The sequence below is a fragment of the Staurois parvus genome, unplaced genomic scaffold (genome assembly GCF_062004578.1).
Source record: "Staurois parvus isolate SC_StPar_1 unplaced genomic scaffold, SC_StPar_1.0 ptg000385l, whole genome shotgun sequence".
Lineage (NCBI taxonomy): Eukaryota > Metazoa > Chordata > Amphibia > Anura > Ranidae > Staurois > Staurois parvus.
Window position 1 is genome coordinate 1,549,991 of NW_028318181.1, and position 18,820 is coordinate 1,568,810.

Here is an 18,820-nt window from a genome sequence, read left to right on the forward strand (position 1 = left end):
ATATTGATATTTGCACTTAAAATAGGCATTTTATGTACTTTTTTGAAGTGTCAGTAAAAAATTGCTGCTTGTAAATTTTGGGATTCCTGTCAGTAAATTTCACTTCAGGGGATTGGCAACACTGGTCTAATTGTATGCATTGCTATTGAATGCATTTAAGCCTCTCCTGCCTCCATATATATATATATATATATATATATATATATATATATATATATATATATATATACAGTATATATATATATATATATTCATATTCACCCACTCTGTTACAATGTATTTCTTCCTCATTGGGATCTCATTCTCTTTAGCTCTGCACGATGTTACACTGTGTCTCTTCGCAATTTCCCTGCACATTCCTCTCTGTTTGACACTTTTTCTCTCTTTAGTGTCTCTATTTCCACAAAGCCCCACATATTCATCCCCTCATCACTAATCTGTTTTTTGCTGTCTCTACCTGCACAGCAACCCACTGCAGGCCTGCCAGCAAACTTACATTTTAACTTATATCAACAAAACATTCCCATGCAACCCCAGCAACCCCTAAAGTGGAACTAAAGCGCAAACCTTTTTTTTTCATTTTGGATAGAGCAAGGGAGGGTTACAACCCCTGTCAGTTTTTTTGTTTGCCATCTGTGTGCCATTGGGGAGATTCCCCATCACTTTCCTTCAAAATGTGGGAAACCCCGGTTGCCACCCGGGTCCCCATTGGAGGATTACTGTTCTGGGAACAACACAATTTTTTTTTTTTGCACTTTCAATTTTGGTCAAACGGTAAACAGAACAAATAGAGAGGTTGAATCTCCCTAACAGGGACACAGACAGCAATAAACACCTACCATGAGGACAAAAACTCTCATTGACAATCTCATTGCGGGATGTCTCTTTGACCTCAATTCTCAATTGTAGGCTCTGAGAGAAACCTTTGCTTGGGCTGTGTCCAGGTTCGGATCCAAGCATTCCAAACAAAGAGAAGGCTGGAGAGCAGATTTTTTTTCAACTGATCTCCCAACCGAACACCTGGAGCATCTAAATTGTCCTGCGGACATTTGCCATGAAACCCTGGGTTGCCTTCTGGGTTCTTCAGGGGTCCCTTGGCAGAATGCCTACACATTGCCCCAAGTTGCCCACAAATTGTCAAACCAGCCACAGAATATTATTTTGCAGCATTAAAACCTTGGGCACCATGTAGGCCAGCTGCTGGCATCCTAATAACTGATGACGTCATCAATTGATAAGGATGTTGAGCACCTGAGAACATCCTTTTTTGCCCCTCCCCTGCCCCCATCTGTCGGCATTAGGGTCACGATAGCCAAATGAGGAAGAGAAACTGAGGAAGAAGAGAGAAGCTGAAGTAATAGTGTGCAAAGGTGTATTATTTTGTAAAAATAATTCACCTCTAATGTTGGGGGTCTTATGCTTGTAGATGCGGCTGCATTATGTAAAACATTTAATTTAGTTTTTTATATTTAAGAATGGGGTACCTCAAGATTGTGCATCATTTGAAAGAGTACCTTGACAAAAAAAAGGTTGAAAATCACTGATCTAGATAACCTGTGACCTGGATGTCCTAAGTTCTAAGAAGGCAAAGAAAAGGCACTAGAACCTTTGTAAATAATTTGGGAGCAGTGGATAGGCCAAAAAGCAGTGCAACAAACTGATGTGATTGTCTGCCGCTGCAAAGTGCAGAAAATGCTGATGAGGTAGATGAATTGGATTATGCAGATAGGTATCTTGGATGTCTGTAGATGTCGTGTATTTCCCCTGTCTCAGGGAGGCAAATACCGACCTTTTGGATTCCATGTGAAATGTTGGAATTTGAGACGTCTTTTACAGGCAGTTTCAGCTGTCCAGGCTTTTAATTACAAGATTCTGTACATACAGTTGCAAGAAAAAGTATGTGAACCCCTTGGGATTACGTGGAGTTTTGCATGAATTGGGCATAAAATGTGCTCTGAACGTCATCTAAGTCACAACAATAGAAGAACACAGTCTGCTGAACATAATACTACACAAACATTAGATGTCGCCATGGTTTAATTGCACATAACATGTAAACATTCACAGTGCAGGGAGGAAAAAGTATGTGAGGCCCTAGCTCAATGATTTCTCCCAGAGCTAATTGGAGCCAGGAGTGAGCCAACCTTGACTCCAATCAGTGTGATGATATTGGATGTGTTGCTGACAGCTGTCCTGCCCTTAAAAAACACACACCTGTTTTGGGTTTACTGGTTTCAAGAAGCACTGCCTGATGTGAACCATGCCTCGCAGAAAAGAGCTCTCAGAAGACCTACGATCAAGAATTGTTGATTTGCATGAAGCTGGAAAGGGTTACAAAAGTATCTCCAAAAGCCTTGATGTTCATGTATCCACGGTAAGACAGACTACCTACAAATGGAGAAAGTTTAGCACTGTTGCTACTCTCCCTAGGCATAGTCGTCCTGTAAAAATGACTGCAAGAGCACAGCGCAGAATGCTGCATGAGGTAAGGAAGAATCCCAGAGTGTCAGCTAAAGACCTACAGAAATCTCTGGCACATGCTAACATTTTTGTTGACACATCTACAATAAGGAAAACATTAAACAAGAATGGAGTACATGGGAGGACACCACGGAGGAAGCCATTGCTGTCCAAAAAGAATATTGCAGCATGTTTGAAGTTTGCAAAAGAGCACCTGGATGTTCCACAGCACTACTGGCAAGATATACTGTGGACAGATGAAACCAAGATTGAGTTGTTTGGGAAGAACACACAACACTATGTGTGGAGAAAAAAAGGCACAACACACCAACATCAAAACCTCATCCCCACTGTAAAACATGGTGGAGGGAGCATCATGGTTTGGGGCTGCATTGCTGCCTCAGGGCCTGGACGGATTGTTGTCATTGATGGGAAAATGAATTCCAGAGTTTATCAAGACATTTTGCAGGAAAACGTACAACCATCTGTCCGCCAACTGAAGCTCCGCAGAGGATGGGTGATGCAACAGGACAATGACCCAAAGCATACAAGTAATTCAACAAAACAATGGCTGCAACAGCACAGAATACACCTTCTGGATTGGCCCAGTCAGAGTCCTGACCTCAACCCGATTGAAATGCTGTGGCATGACCTTAAGAGAGCGATTCACACCAGACATCCCAAGAATATTGCTACACTGAAACAGTTTTGTGAAGAGGAGTGGTCCAAAATTACTCCAGATCGTTGCGCAGGTCTGATCTGCAACTACAGGAAACGTTTGGTTGAGGTTATTGCTGCCAAAGGAGGGTCAACCAGTTATTAAGTCCAAAGGTTCACATACTTTTTCCTCCCTGCACTGTGAATGTTTACATGTTATGTGCAATTAAACCATGGCAACATCTAATGTTTGTGTAGTATTATGTTCAGCAGACTGTGTTCTTCTATTGTTGTGACTTAGATGACGTTCAGAGCACATTTTATGCCCAATTCATGCAAAACTCCATGTGATCCCAAGGGGTTCACATACTTTTTCTTGCAACTGTATAAAGTGAGATACAGGTCATTCTGGAAATTTGTTCTAGGGCTAGGGCATCCACACAAAAAAGGTGATTGCTGTAATTGCTCTGTTAAAGCACGGTCCTAGAAAACAGGGTTATGTTGGTTGTCCATTACCCTCATCCCATTAGCTGAAGTTTCACATTGCAGCAAGAGCTGGTTGCAGGGCTGGGCCAGCCAAAGTGAAGAGAGACTTTAAGAGCATCTCAAACTTTCTAACGGCGTAATTTTTGAAAGAGGCAACACTTTCAATAGATACAGTGAGATGTTTGCTTAGGACTGGGATAGCAGGATCAGCTACAGGAATAGAACACTTTTTTTGTGAACTCTTTCCCCACTGGATAGAGTTTGACAAACATTTTGGGAGGAGTGAAATTCTTTTTTGGATTCTCCTGCAGCTTAGCAATGGCTCCATTTCACTTGGTCTCTGCCATAGCTGTGTGTGAGGGTATTCCCCTGTGGGGTACTCAGGAGGTAGGGTGCAAATAGGTAAGTGTGTACAGAAGGAGAATGCAACAACCCAGGTGTAGACTGCCCTGTAGGGAATCCTTGTGGCAAAAGGATGGGAGAGAGCTCCTGAGAACCATATAAGGGTTCTAGGCATATGTGGTGGGAAAATGGGCGACCTGTGGTGTTATTTCACATCTGGTCATCCACCTGAGGGTGAGCTTTGAGTGGTTGAGTTTTAGCACTTTACACTGTAATGAATAAGATTCAAATATATCTCTGACCTTTAACAGTAAAAGTCAGAGTCAAACAGGGTGTTTCTGTCTTACCTGGCCACAACGCTGTACTGTACATGAAGTCCAGGTTTCGCTCATCACAGTGGGCATATGCCCAAAGGGTCTTTAGCCACTTACCCACTGGCCCATGTAGCTTTACTGCTACAGGATGGCCACTCTATACAGAATCGTGTATATATATATATATATATATATATATATATAATTCTGCATTTCCGGGTAGGAGGCAAGCACACCCCCCGGTTGTGCTGTGATTCATCATAGCACATGGCGACCACTGGACCATGGCCAGTGAATTACTACCGGAATCCGGCGATTGGTTCTGAGTCTCATGGAACACAGCTCTGTAAGTATAAACAGGACATAGCTGTGTTCAGTGACAGGCAATCTAGTTGGTTTTTCATTCTCTGCTAAGCAGGGAATGAAAACAACTAGATACCCAGTAAAAGCAGAACACAGTAACACACACAAACACTTGTTAGGGACATATTTAACCCTTTGATCACCCTAAATGTTAACCCCTTACTGCCTAGTTTCATTACTTTAATAATGACACTGGTGATGTCAGTGGCAGTTAGTTCCCACAAAGTGTCAGACTGACCACCACACTATTGCAGTCCCGGTATAAGTTACCAATATAAAAAAAAAATTCCAGTATATATCCCATAGTTTGCAGATACTATAACTTTGACACAAACCGATCAATATACACTGATTGGAATTTTGTTTTTACCAAAGACATTGCAGAATACATTTTGGCCTGAATTTATTAAGAGATTTGATTTTTTTTAAAGGATATGTTTTAAGGCAGAAAGCAAAGAATATTGTTTGTTAGTTTTTTTTCAAAATTGTCTGTCTTATTTCTTTTATATAATAAAAAAATAAAACAAAACCCAGAAGTGATCAAATACCATAAAAAAAAACTCTATTTGTGTGAAAAAAAGATATAAATTTAATTTTGTACAATTGTCAATTAAAGTAGGGCTACACCACATAGAAAGAAATGGCTTGAACATGAAGGGGGGTAAATATTCCGGAGGGCAAGTGGTTAGGAACTGGTTTCTATAGTGATAGACTATGACCCTGAACCTGTATTGTATAGCACCCCGCAGCTGACTACACGCATTGTGCCAAGGTGAGCACCCATGCAGAATCCAGTGCCCACAGTAAGATTACAGGCTGTCCCAGCGTGGGGTCCAGGAACGGTTCTCAAGGTTTACCAAGTTTGCACTGATCTATCTGGACTCAATGCTTCTATTTGTGGCATTAGCAGAAAAATCTGAAGATAAAATAATAAGGAAAATAAACTAAGAGTAATTGCTCCGTGACGGAAAAAAGGTCTATCACCTTAAGACACTAGCAAAAAATTGAGGATTCACTGAGTTGGGTAGGGTTACAGATGATAAATGGGTCTATAACTACACTTTAACTTACCAAATGCAAGCTGAATGCCTAGAAATGTTATAGGCATGTGACAAGCATCTGACTGGACTTGAATCTGAACTTCCATAACTACTCAGCCTTACAGATCAGTGCATTGATTACAAACCTCCTCTCATAGGACCTGGAAAAATGGGCCGATCACTGCAGCGCCGACTACTACAGTGATTGTCAGCTTCCACAGTTGTCACTCAGGTTATGAGATATGCATACTTACATTGGTCCAGACTGGACCAATGTAACTATACAACATTGTTAGCTTTAAACTAACTGAATGCTTTCACTTGTTAAGTCAAGTTGCTTTTTAAATATAAGACACGGCCCTTTTCCTCTCTATATACTATTCCCATTATCTCTTCCAGGTATCCCATTGTACAGCTTGATGTCTGCTAGCCACCAGAAGTTCCCCTTCTGATTACGCTTACCTCAGGATCAAGTTCCTCCAGGACGTTCTCCAGCTGTTTCAATTCTTCCTCTGATAGTTTGTTAAGAATTTCATCCTCATTTAAATTCTTGTACTTGTCAAAGTCTTTTCGGAATGGCAGAGACATGGCTTACAGCTTCGAGATGGTCTGGTACCTTCTCCTTCTAAAATACAATATAGAAAATTATTATTATTATTATACAGGATTTATATAGCGCCAACAGTTTGCTCAGCGCTTTACAATATAACGGGAGACAATACAGCAACAATACAGTTCAATACAAGAGGGTTAGGAGGGCCCTGCTCCTTGGAGCTTACAATCTAAGAGGGGGGGGCTAGTGGTACAAAAGGTAATAACTGTGGGGGGATGGACTGGTAGGAGGAATAGAAGATTCTGTTATTAGCTGAGGGCAGAATAGGCTTCCCTGAAGAGATAGGTTTTCAGAGATTGCCTAAAAGAGTAGGCGATAGTCTGATAGATTGGGGTAGAGAGTTCCAGAGGATGGGGGATGCTTTGGAGAAGTCCTGGAGACAAGCATGGTAGGAGGAGACAAGGGAGCTAGAGAGCAGGAGGTCGTGCGAGGAGTGGAGAGGATGGTTTGGGTGATATTTGGAGACAAGATTGGTGATGTAATTTGGGGCAGAGTTATAAATGGTTTTATATGTTATTGTTAATGTTTTGAATTTTTTTCGTTGAGCAATGGGAAGCCAGTGGAGGGATTGGCAGAGAATAAAAAGAGATGTTAGTAAACTGGGAAAGCATTTTTCATATATTTACACCTAAAACAAAATTATTTTGTAGAAACGTTGTAGAAGGGCTAAAGAGCAGCTTCCAGACTTTGCTTAATTCCTGATTTACTGGACCAAAGAGAACAGAAAGGCCATCTGAAATGGTGATCATGATTACCGTGAATATTATTGATGCTCTAATAAGAATCACAGAAGGTGAAAGATAATCATCAATCATGCACATCACTGACGACTCAATCTAGTGAAGAATTTAGACTCCAGGATGACATTCAACAGCAGGAAGAACAAAACTATTTGTGAGATTTTAATCTCATGCAGCTTGGTGATTTAACCACTTGGCAATGAGACCATCTGCAGCACATTTCTTTCAATGCAACTGAAATTAGGTGATAGAGAATTGGAACGGAGATTAAATATTTCAGTATTACAAGAATTAAAATGACTCCAACAGTTTAGTCCTGCAACCTCTGTGGCTCATGTAGCCAGTTCCAGTTTTCTCTGTAGTGGGGAGGTCAGCATCCATGGAACCTACCAGCCTGACACATCCCCAATAATTTACACTGATCTGCCACAAAAATACATTGGCATTTTTACCACGCTTTTGCCGTGCTTTCTGAGTGGTTTCTAAAGGACACGTGACTTAAAAATTGCACCAAAAACACTTCTCAGAGGCATTTTTCAAGCACATTTCAGATGTTTTTCAGGCATTTTCCATTGATATCAATGGGAAGAGCCGTTTTTGGGGAGTTGTTTTTTAACTCACCAAACATGCCCCGAAGATGCTGCAAGCAGGAGTTTTTACACCGCAAGCGCAATGCCTCAGTGTGAAAACATACATAGATATTCATTCACATACACAGGGAAGCATTTTTCTTGAGCTTTTCATGTGCTTTTTTGGAACGCAAAAACGCTTCAAAAACTACTCAGTGTGAAAGAAGCCTAACTAAAGTGCAGCATTAAAATGTCCTTCAATAAATAAATTATGACTGTAAGATACACATACAGATACATTATATACAAAACATAGCATTCAGGAAATAGTGAATGTCATGGAAATAGTCCCATACTTATAAAATAAAAAATGTCCAACACCAATGTCCGTGAAGCAAAAACAAAAAATGTTTTGTAAGATGGATAAACACAATCGGGAAGTATGAGCCTCCACACCAAATCTTCCACCAATCACCAAAGGAGAAAAACAAAAATCACCAGACACCGCGGTGTATGCAGATATACCTTACCAGATACTGAGACCTCCTGTAAAAGGATGGTCACATGCACTTGGTAAGCTTTAAGTGTCACTAAACCCAGGACCCTGCATTCACTATATCTGTTCTCCCACAGTACACAATCTCGCTGTCCTATGAGGCTGAAGGACCCCTGAACCTCTGTCTGGACAGTGCTGCTTGGCCCTGTGCTGATCACTTGCACCCTTCCAAGAAAAAGAAAAAAATTCTCTAGCAGTGCACACTAAACTGAGCATGTGCAGAGTGTCCCCAAGGCTGTGTTCTATCAGGAGATGAAATGGGGAACGTGAAAGAAGGGGAGGATCAGAGAAGTCAGGATCAAACAGCCTTTTATACAATGCAGAGGATTATCCCCTTAGGTTCCACAGTGAGTATAACAAGCATGCTTTACTGCATACACAGACTGATTTTACTGTTGTGGGTTTAGTAACACTTTAACACGGGAATGCCACTGGATCACAAACAAATCTCTCCTTCAGTTCACCGCAAAATGGTACCCATAGGATGGTACATACGAATAGCAGATAATCTCATATTGTAGTCCACTTCCAATTTTAATAAAGGTTAAAAACATTCACATTCCATAAGGATATTACAGGCAATGTACATAGATATTAGTGTCAAAGCATCCAATCCTCCTCCTCCTCCTGACACAGCCCTAAGTCTGCCAAGAATAAAACATGTATTGCTTTCTGCGGGGGAGCCACCAAATATTGTTTTCCTACCTTCAAAACATTCTTCCCACCAAAAACTCTTCCATATGTAACACCCTGCTATTATTCAGATTGCAGGATGTTAAAAGAGACACAAGGTGGCAGTGTTCTCCAACTCAATGAAACACACTGTGATAAAAGCTTTAGGGGTCTCAAAGCCTGAACTGCAGGACTTTGTTAGAAAGCTGCAAATTGGGGGACTACATTTCTTTCTCAGAAGAGCTGGCGTGTTGGCGGGGGGATATAAATGTAGAAGCCTGGGAACAGGAAGAGGAAGTGAGAGGTGAAAGAGCTGGAGAGCAGAAGTGGACAGGGAAAGCTGTCTGGGCCGCCAGAGTACCAGATGGGCCGAAGAGGGAGAAAGGAGAGGAGCCAGGAGGGATCGCTGACCACCAGCATCGCCAGCCTAGAGAGAGAGAGACACCTTGTCAACATCCAGGCAACTCAGAGTGCTGTGACTGGTCCTAGCACTGCAATGGGGATAGGAGAACCGCTAGTGGACCTTATCCGCTAAGAGAGAGAGAGAGACCGCCAGGATCTGCTGGAAGCCACCAACCGGGTGAGAAAGTCCCATACACCAGCCGAACAAGTGAATACTGACATTCCTTTCCAATCTGTTACTTTTCTGCACACCGTTGTAGACATTGCATATAGTTAACACGTGTTGTGGCCTAGTTCCCTGGCTGCTACTATTGAACACATTTGCAGCATAGTTCAATCATCAAAGCTGACGGCAATGCACACCTTTTGAGGACCAAACCACATCATTGTTACCTTAACCATCAGCCTACATTCTTAAAGGAACATCTATCACCATTGTCATTAGTTACTGCAGCCCAGAGAGGAGTTGCCCTTTGCCAGCAAGTGCTTCTGCCAACTTCTAACAGCTTTCTGCCTAACGTTTGCAACCTGCTTAGTGCAATAAAGAAACACCACCCAAGTTAAGTGCCACTTAAAGGGGTAGTATCTGTTCTTCCTTTTTCTTCCCTTGTATTAATCCTTTGAGGGACTGTAACTTTCATAGCTTCCATTGAAGGTATTAGCTCACTAGATTTTTGGCAGGATTACAAGCTGTTTTTTCAGAGCAGGCAAATGGCTTAGAAGTTAGCACTCCTGCCTTACAGCACTGGGGTTCCTGGTTTAAATCTGAACCAGGATATCACCTGCATGACGTTTGAATGTTCTCCCTGTGCTTGCATGGGTTTCCTCCCACACTCCAAAGACATGCTGGTAGGATAATTGTATCATGTCTAAATGGGTCCTTGGTAGGTGTATGTATGCATGTGAGATAGGGACCTTAGACTGTAGGCTCCTTGGGGGCAGGGACTGATGTGAATGTACAATATGTTAAGCATTGCGTAAATTGTCAGCGTTATATACATACCTATAACAAAGCAAAAAGGGGCAAATAAGTAAAGTTCATTATTAAGGTTTACATGAAGTTTGAAATTAATATATGCTTTGCCAATACAAACAAGTTTGCTTAAAGTTGAACTTTAGTCAGAAAATTAAGTTCTGCTAGATCACTTCATGCTAGCCCCTTTCACAGGTATAGCTACACTGTATTGCCAAACGTATTGGGACACCCCTCCAAATCATTGGATTCAGATGTTCCAATCACCTTCTTGGCCACAGGTGTATAAAATCAACCACCTAGGCATGCAGACTGCTTCTATAAACATTTGTGAAAGAATGGGTCGTTCTCAGGAGCTCAGTGAATTCAAGCGTGGTACCATGATAGGTTATCACCTATGCAATAAGTCCATCTGTGATATTTCCTTGCTACTAAATATTCGACAGTCAACTGTTAGTGGTATTAAAACAAAGTGGAATCAACTGGGAACAACAGCAACTCAGTCATGAAGTGGTAGGCCACGTAAAATGAAAGAACGAGGTCAGCACATGCTGAAGTGCACAGTGCGCAGAAGTCACCAACTGTCTGCAGAGTCAATAGCTAAAGACCTCCAAACTTCGTGTGGCCTTCAGACAACAACAGTGCGTAGAGAGCTCCATGGATTGGGTTTCCATGGCTGAGCAGCTGCAGCCAAGCCTTACATCACCAAGTGCAATACACAGCATTGGATGCAATGGTGTAAAGCATGCCGCCACTGGACTCTAGAGCAGTGGAGACGAATCAAGCTTTTCTGAATCCGATGGACGTGTCTGGGTTTGGCAGTTTCCAGGAGAACAGTATTTGCCTGACTGCACTGTGCCAAGTGTAAAGTTTGGTGGAGGGGGGATTATGGTGCGGGTTTTGTTTTTCAGGGGTTGGGCTTGGCCCCTTAGTTCCACTGAAGGGAACCCAAGACATTTTGGACAATTTCATGTTCCCAACTTTGTAGGAACAGTTTAGGGATGGTCCCTTCCTGTTTCAACATGACTGAGCACCAGTGCACAAAGCAAGGTCTATAAAGACATGGACGAGCGAGTTTGGTGTGGAGGAGCTTGACTGGCCTGCACAGAGTCCTGATCTCAACCCGATAGAACACCTTTGGGATGATTTAGAGAGGAGACTGTGAGCCAGGCCCTCTCGTCCGACATCAGTGCCTGACTTCACATATACGCTTCTGGAAGAATGATAAAATATTCCCATAGACACACTCCAAAACCTTGTGGTCAGCCTTCCCAGAAGAGTTGAAGCTGTTATATCTGCAAAGGGCGGGGCCAACTCAATATTGAACCCTACGGACTAAGACTTGGATGCCATTAAAGTTTATGTGCGTATAAAGGCAGGCGTCCCAATACTTTTGGCAATATAGTGTATGTAAAACATTAAAAATAAGTGCCTATTCTCTTTTAAAATCAGTAATACATGGTCTCACTCTGCTCTGCACATGCCTTGTTGCTCTATATTTTTAGACATTGTGCCGAATGTGTAGAGGCCAATCTACTGACAGCCTAAAGATTTAATGGTGATTAACTTAAGACTGATTTTGCTAGCATATTTACTAATGTAAAATGTATCTTTCTTGCCAAAGAACATTTTTTATCAAGCTGTTTTGGGTAAAGTTCCGCTTTAATTCCCAGAGTCCTCAGTTGCTTATATTTACTGTTCTTGCTCTTCCTCTGCTGTGTTCAGAACTTCCAGTAATGGGCAGCAAAAGGCTCACTCCGATTTTCTCGCCATGTAATGCTGAGTGCTTGAGCGCTACTAATGGCCAGGCATCAGTGATGTTATGTGGGAAAGTTGGGAGAGGTATTAATCCTGTTAAACTGAAAGTCAAAGTGCCCTGGAGATTACAAAGGGCTTTTTCTCTTCTCTCCAAATGGCCAAGCAAAGTAGCAGTGGAGTGAAAGGAATGTGGCTGGGAGGTGGGGGTACAATTATATGACAATCCAGCTCAGTAGAAGTGGTTTGAATGACGTGGTATCTTGTGGCGGAAATTAATTTCCACAGGGAGCGGCTACAAATTAAAGGTAAGTATTGCAGCAAAAACTACATTTTTTTTATTTTTTATTTTGTTGGGCTTTTTATTTGTATTTTTTTAACCTGGAGTTCAACTGTAGGAGTTTGGGAGTTGAGCTTTAATTATAAAATGTTGGGGATGAGAAAGTGAAGTTTATATATAGATCAGAAGACGGAAATTAATGCATTCTAGGACAAAGCTAACTATATTTAGCTCAGTGTGCTTAAAACAACTGGAGATTAACTAAGGGATACTACCATGATTAAGACCTGTAAGCCTATTACAAGCCTTGAAAATCAAGAATACATAAACAATTGTGACTATCATTGTACTATCAATCCGCTATTTCAAAGGCTAACCTATTTATAGAAGCTGTATACTACACAGCACTTTACACTGTAAATCTTCCCCAGTGAGACGTAAATCCACAATGTTATAATACATATTTATAGTAAATAGACGATTACTGGGATTCAGATTTTCTATTAAAGTGGTGCCTTTGTTCCTCTGCTGAGCAGACCAGACAGTGAGTACACAGGAGGAGTTGTAGTATACAATCATTTGCACAAGCTAGCTAGGCTACTACAAAAATATAACACATAAACGAACTCTCAATAATGAGTCAGTAGCGCAAATAACGTGAATAAATGTGAATATAAAAACTCAACAAAGGTGAAAAAATAAAGTCCAAAGAAAGTTCTTATCCACCAAATACTTCTTCAATTTCTCCAGAATAAATCACCACATGTAAAAGAAACTAGTGTCCCCCCTTCCGGGTATACACTCACCAAATGGTGATGCCTCCCATTCTCATGGTTGGCTAAAATCATTCAATGAGTACCTGCCGGTGGGATAAAGGATCAATTAGTATCGGTGTGTTTCCTCTCCTCCAATCGCCATATCCGCCTTTCCCCAAACTTAATTGGCAATACTTTCATAAACTGGTGGATTCCTAATACAGAGGCACTTATGATAGCATAAAGATAACCTCCTTCTTCTTAGTACTCTGCTCTCAGGTGCAGTGGTCTTGTAAAACAAAGCAAGAAAACCCCAATGGTGCAGTACAAAACAGCTCCTTTATTCACTAAAATAGACAGCAACTTACAAGTTCAAAGTAAGTAAAAAGTCCAAAGATGTTGCAATAGGTGTAAACACTGATGGGAATCAAGACCGGTTCCAGTCACAGCACTTCAGGTCGCCGCACAGCCTTGTCTGACGCGTTTCGTCATATCCGACTTACTCATAGGGGTCCAAACTGACCCTGGTCCAAGATAGTCCAAACTCACCCTATGTGGTCATCTAAATCTCATCTGGAAATCTGCATATCTCATTAAAAATTAACTATTAAGTAAAATGTCAAGTGAAAAAAAATTATTTGAACACCTGATGAGTAAGGCCTGATACTCGGTGTACAATATCGTACGCCTGTGCAGTGGTGTGTTTACTTCCATAGTGAAGCACAGATGTTCAATGCATCCCCGTGCAGGCAGTCCCATTGATGTCTATTAGACACAGCGGCTGCACAGACACAACCGCTGTGTCCCAATATGACATCCAGATGAGTGCAGGTCCCCAAACTCGCAGTGCCTGTATTCAGGGACCAGCACGCATAAGGATGTCATATTGGAGCACAATGGCTGTGTCTGAGCAATAGGCATCAATGGGACTGCCTGCACGGGATGCATGGAATGCCTGTGCTTCCCCACATGGCTCTGCACAGACATAGTGCCTTGAAAAAGTATTCATACTCCTTGAAATTTTCCACATTTTGTCATGTTGCAATCAAAAACGTAAATGTATTTTATTGGGATTTTATGTGATAGACCAACACAAAGTGGCATATAATTGTGAAGTGGAAAGAAAATGATAAATGGTCTTCAAGATTTTTTATAAAAAAAAATATTTGAAAAGTGTGGTGTGCATTTGTATTCAGCCCCTCTGACTCAATACTTTGCAGAACCACCTTTCACTGCAATTACAGCTACAAGTCTTTTTGGGGATGTCTCTACCAGCTTTGCACATCTAGAGAGCGAAATATTTGCTCATTCTTCTTTGCAAAATCGCTCAAGCTCTGTCAGATTGGATGGAGAACATCTGTGAACAGCAATTTTCAAGACTTTCCACAGATTCTCCATTGGATTTAGGTCTGGATTTTGACTGGGTCATTCTAACACATGAATGTGCTTTGATCTACCATTCTATTATAGTTCTGGCTGGATGTTTAGGGTCGGAGTCCTGCTGGAAGGTAAGCCTCCACCCCAGTTCTAAGTCTTTTGCAGATTCTAACAAGTTTTCTTCTAAGATTGCCCTGTATTTGGCTCCATCCATCTGCCGATCAACTCTGACCAGCTTCCCTGTCCCTTCGGAAGAAAAGCATCTCTACAACATGATGCTGCCACCACCATGTTTCACGGTGGGGGATGGTGTGTTCAGGGTGATGTGCAGTGTTCCCCACATGGCTTCTTGCAAACTGCAAACAGGACTTCTTATGGCTTTCTTTCAACAATGGCTTTCATCTTGCCACTCTTCCATAAAGGACAGATTTGTGGAGTGCACGCCTAATAGTTGTCCTGTGGACAGATTCTCCCACCTGAGCTGTGGATCTCTGCAGCTCCTCCCGAGTTACCATGGGCCTCTTGGCTGCTTCTCTGATTAATGCTCTCCTTGCCTGGCCTGTCAGTTTAGGTGGACAGCCATGTCTTGGTAGGTCTGCAGTTGTGCCATACTCTTTGCATTTTCAGATGATGAATTGAACAGTGCTCCTTGAGATGTTCAAAGCTTGGGATATTTTTTTATACCCTAACCCGGCTTTAAACTTCCCCACAACTTTATCCCTGACCCGTCTGGTGTGTTCTTGGCCTTCGTGATGCTGTCTGTTCACTAATGTCCTTTAACAAACCTCTGAGGGCTTCACAGAACAGCTGTATTCATACTGAGATTAAATTGCACGCAGGTGGAATCTATTTACTAATTAGGTGACTTCAGAAGGCAATTGGTCCCACTAGATTTTAGTTAGGGGTATCAGAGTAAAGGGGGCTGAATACAAATGCACGCAATACTTTTCAGATATTTATTTGTAAAAAATTTTGAAAAACATTTATCATTTTTCTTCCACTTCACAATTATGTTCCACTTTGTGTTGGTCTATCATATAAAATCCGAATAAAATACATTTACGTTTTTGGTTGTAACATGACAAAATGTGGAAAATTTCCAGGGGTATGAATACTTTTTCAAGGAACTGTATTTGACACTCGAGTCAATGAAATCAACATCTAAGTACAGCCCCAATTTAGGAAAAGTGTAGCAATTGTGTCCTTCCCTATCCAGGGTATCCATGGTGAATGTTCCCTTTGCAGAGGCAGCTCAGCTCTCCAGGACTGTCTGACAGAATTACAATGACTTGTGACATTTCATAGAGACATGTCCTTGAAGCACCACAAGAATCACAGTAAGGGATTGTCTGATGTCTCCAAACTGGCCAAGAAATACACGGCAGACCACAAATAAGGTCGCGAACATTATAGGAATTTTATATTTCATTTAGTTACAACATGCTGGTTCATGACACTTCAGAAGTATTGCATGTATATATTCTAAACCATCTGATTTCCACAATTGTCTACAAACTCTACAAACATACACACTTTTAAAGCCTACCTCCAGGCAAAACCTTTGTTTTGGGTAGAGTGGTTAAGGATGAGGTGCTCTGTCTGTTTGTTTACACAAATGATTTGACATTAAGGTTTTGACTGAAGGTAAGATCTGTTTATAGAGTGTTTTTTCTTTTCTCTTTATTTTTTTTTTTATATATATATAACGTGCTACGAGAATTCCAATGACCCTTTCACACCAGCCATGTTCATTTCCATCAGCAGGGAGTCCATGAATAGATCCCTTGCTGAATTGGACAGTACGCATGTCACTTTGAGGATATCACTTTGCTTTTGCTCTCCTGGAATAGTGGAACTACACTTCATCTGAGCACCACAAACCAAAAATGCTATTTAATTCATTGGTAATATTCGCAGCAAACTCACCCATTCATCCATGTTTCCATGCATTATTTTGCAAAGAAATAATTTTGAAGAACACCCCCTGGCATTTCTGGCAGTGGCCATCTTGAGTAAGGGCAGATGATTCATGTAGCATTTACTTCCTAGAATCCATCTGCCCTTAGCTCAGGCATTGGCTGAGCTGAGAACCCTCCCTCCCCTCCTGAAGTTTGCTTGGATGTATGACAGCATTTGCCTAGGCAAAAAAACAGAAAGGAACTGAAGAAATAAAAAAAAGTTTAAAACAAGTAAATATGATACACTTTCCTATCTATTTACTAATGCTGGCAGCACAAGGATTAGGAATAGTCCACGTTGATTGAGAGAGTGACGTTCCGCTTAAGCCGTGGTTCACATATTTGCCTTTCCGCGGTCTGCGTTTTGATCGGGCACGAGAGCTCATTCATTTGAATGGACTCCCATGCCCCGGGACATGCAGGGAAGAAGTTCCTGCACTTCTTCTGAAAACGCGGCCCACACGGGAACCTCGGTTCCCAGTACGGCTGCGATTTCCAGTGCAGGCAGTCTGCCATTAGAACTAATGGCACACGCCCTCGGGTCCGCATTCTTCTGTGCGGGTGGTGTGGCTGCATGGATTATTGTGCAGATCCGCAGCCGCATCACCCGCACAGATGTGAACCTAGCGTTAAAGGACCCACATTAGGTCTATGGGTAGGTGGATGTAACCAAAATGTGCATCCATTTACATCCCAATACCTCAGATGTGTCATATTTATGTCTGAAAAAAGAAAACTAATGCAGATCTTTTGCGTTTTTTTTTTTGTGTGACCTAGTCAGACTTGGAGGTAATCTGATCTGCGTGCCCATAGACTAATTGGAGCTTCTGTTCAGATCAATCTCAAAAACTGACAGGCAGATCTGATTGGCCCGCCCATGTAAAAGGGCTCTAAGGCTAGTTAAAAATATTAATATTTCTCCTGTTGAGCCCGTGAGGATGAGTGACAGGAATCTCTAGATTCTCCCATCCATGCTAATCAGTATAGATCAGTGTTTCTCAACCTTTTCTCAGTCAAGGCACCCTTTAAAATTATGGACAGCCCCGAGGCACCCATTAAAATTATGAACAGTCTTGAGGCACCCCATTCTAAATTAGGGTGCCTCAAGACTGTCCATAATTTTAAAAGGGCACCCCATTCTACAATGCAAAAACCTATTCTAATAGTTCTATGTAACGCAGCAACATCCACACATGTAGGACATCCAACATTAGAGGTGATTTATTCTTTCAAAGCAAATACACTTTTGCACACTGGTACTGACTAGTATTCCATTGTTTCTCTTCTCTCTCAGTTTTTCTCCATCACTGAGCTAAAGTGACCCCAGCAATGATGGTAATGGACAGGAGAGGGTCAAACTAGGATGCTGTGCACACAGCTATCATCCTCCTTATCAACTGATGACGTCATTGGTTGTCAGGACGCTAACGATTAGAAGGTCGTAATGGTGCACGATGGAAACCTGTGGCTTTGTGTAACTAAAAGGCAGGCTTGTCCCACCCGCTGGCTTGTATACAAATTTTGGGCAATTTTTAGACATTTTGCCAAGGCACCCCTGAAGAAACCTCAAGGCACCTCGGGGTGCCTGGGCACCCTTGTTGAGAAAGGCTTATATACATGAAGAAACCTCCACTGAAGGCTATAGACACAGCACCTGCAGCTATTGAGCCCAACTGACTCAGGATCATCCCTGGAGTTCAGTTTTAAGGCCTCGTTTACCTTTGCTCTCCCCTCAGGAGAGTGATCCGCACTCGGATTGCTATTCAGTTGGCATTCGTCAGGCAGGGAAGATGCTTTATAGTGCCTCCTCACTGCCTGTTTTAACACCTTTTCAGGTAAAACCTGCCAAAAGCAACAGTGGGGATCATTTTTACTGTGCTCGATTGCTCGAAGCATTGTGCCTGTGCCGTATATAAACCCCCCTCCGCTTCATTTGCAGCTTAAGGGGGAGCAGTTGGGGGACAGTAAAAATGCAGCTCAGAAATGCTTTTTACTGCCCCCCCCCAACCCCAAATGTAAACGAGGCCTAAGAGATCAGTCCAATTTGTGTACTGAGATAATATATTATTTGCAATGTTTAGGGCTTTCCCCATTATTCAAATGCATCGAATTTTTCCTGATGGATTGAAAACACCAGAAGAATGACAGGTGAAGGTCTGATCACTGGTAAATGAATGTATCTGGAGACTGTACTAATAGCTGTTTAATGCTGCAATCACAGCGAACTATGTCATACTGACTACACCGTACAACTGAAAGTGATATATGAACTGATGGCTCACATTTCAGCATAGCTTCATAAATGAGGGATGTGATCAGCTTTACTAACTTGCTTTCAGTGTAAAAGCCTGCAGTCTGTGCTTATCCACACCGGACATGACAATATTTACTTTACTGATTTATGGGGGGTTATTTACTAAAACTGGAGAGTGCAAAATCTGGTGTAGAGCTGCATAGAAACCAATCAGCTTCCAGGTTTTATTGTCAAAGTTTAAAGTGTTACTAAAC

General features: G+C 41.8%; 1 protein-coding gene across 1 annotated transcript in view; it reads right to left on the reverse strand.

Moving 5' to 3' along the window:
• LOC149455896 (tropomodulin-2-like) overlaps window positions 1-18,820 on the reverse strand; it is a 159,644-nt gene that overhangs the window by 98,547 nt on the left and 42,277 nt on the right. Inside the window, exon 2 of the mRNA XM_089685764.1 lies at window positions 6,125-6,287. Within this exon, the coding sequence (XP_089541890.1) occupies window positions 6,125-6,250 (126 nt within the window). The 5' untranslated portion in view covers window positions 6,251-6,287. The remainder of the gene's footprint in view (window positions 1-6,124; window positions 6,288-18,820) is intronic.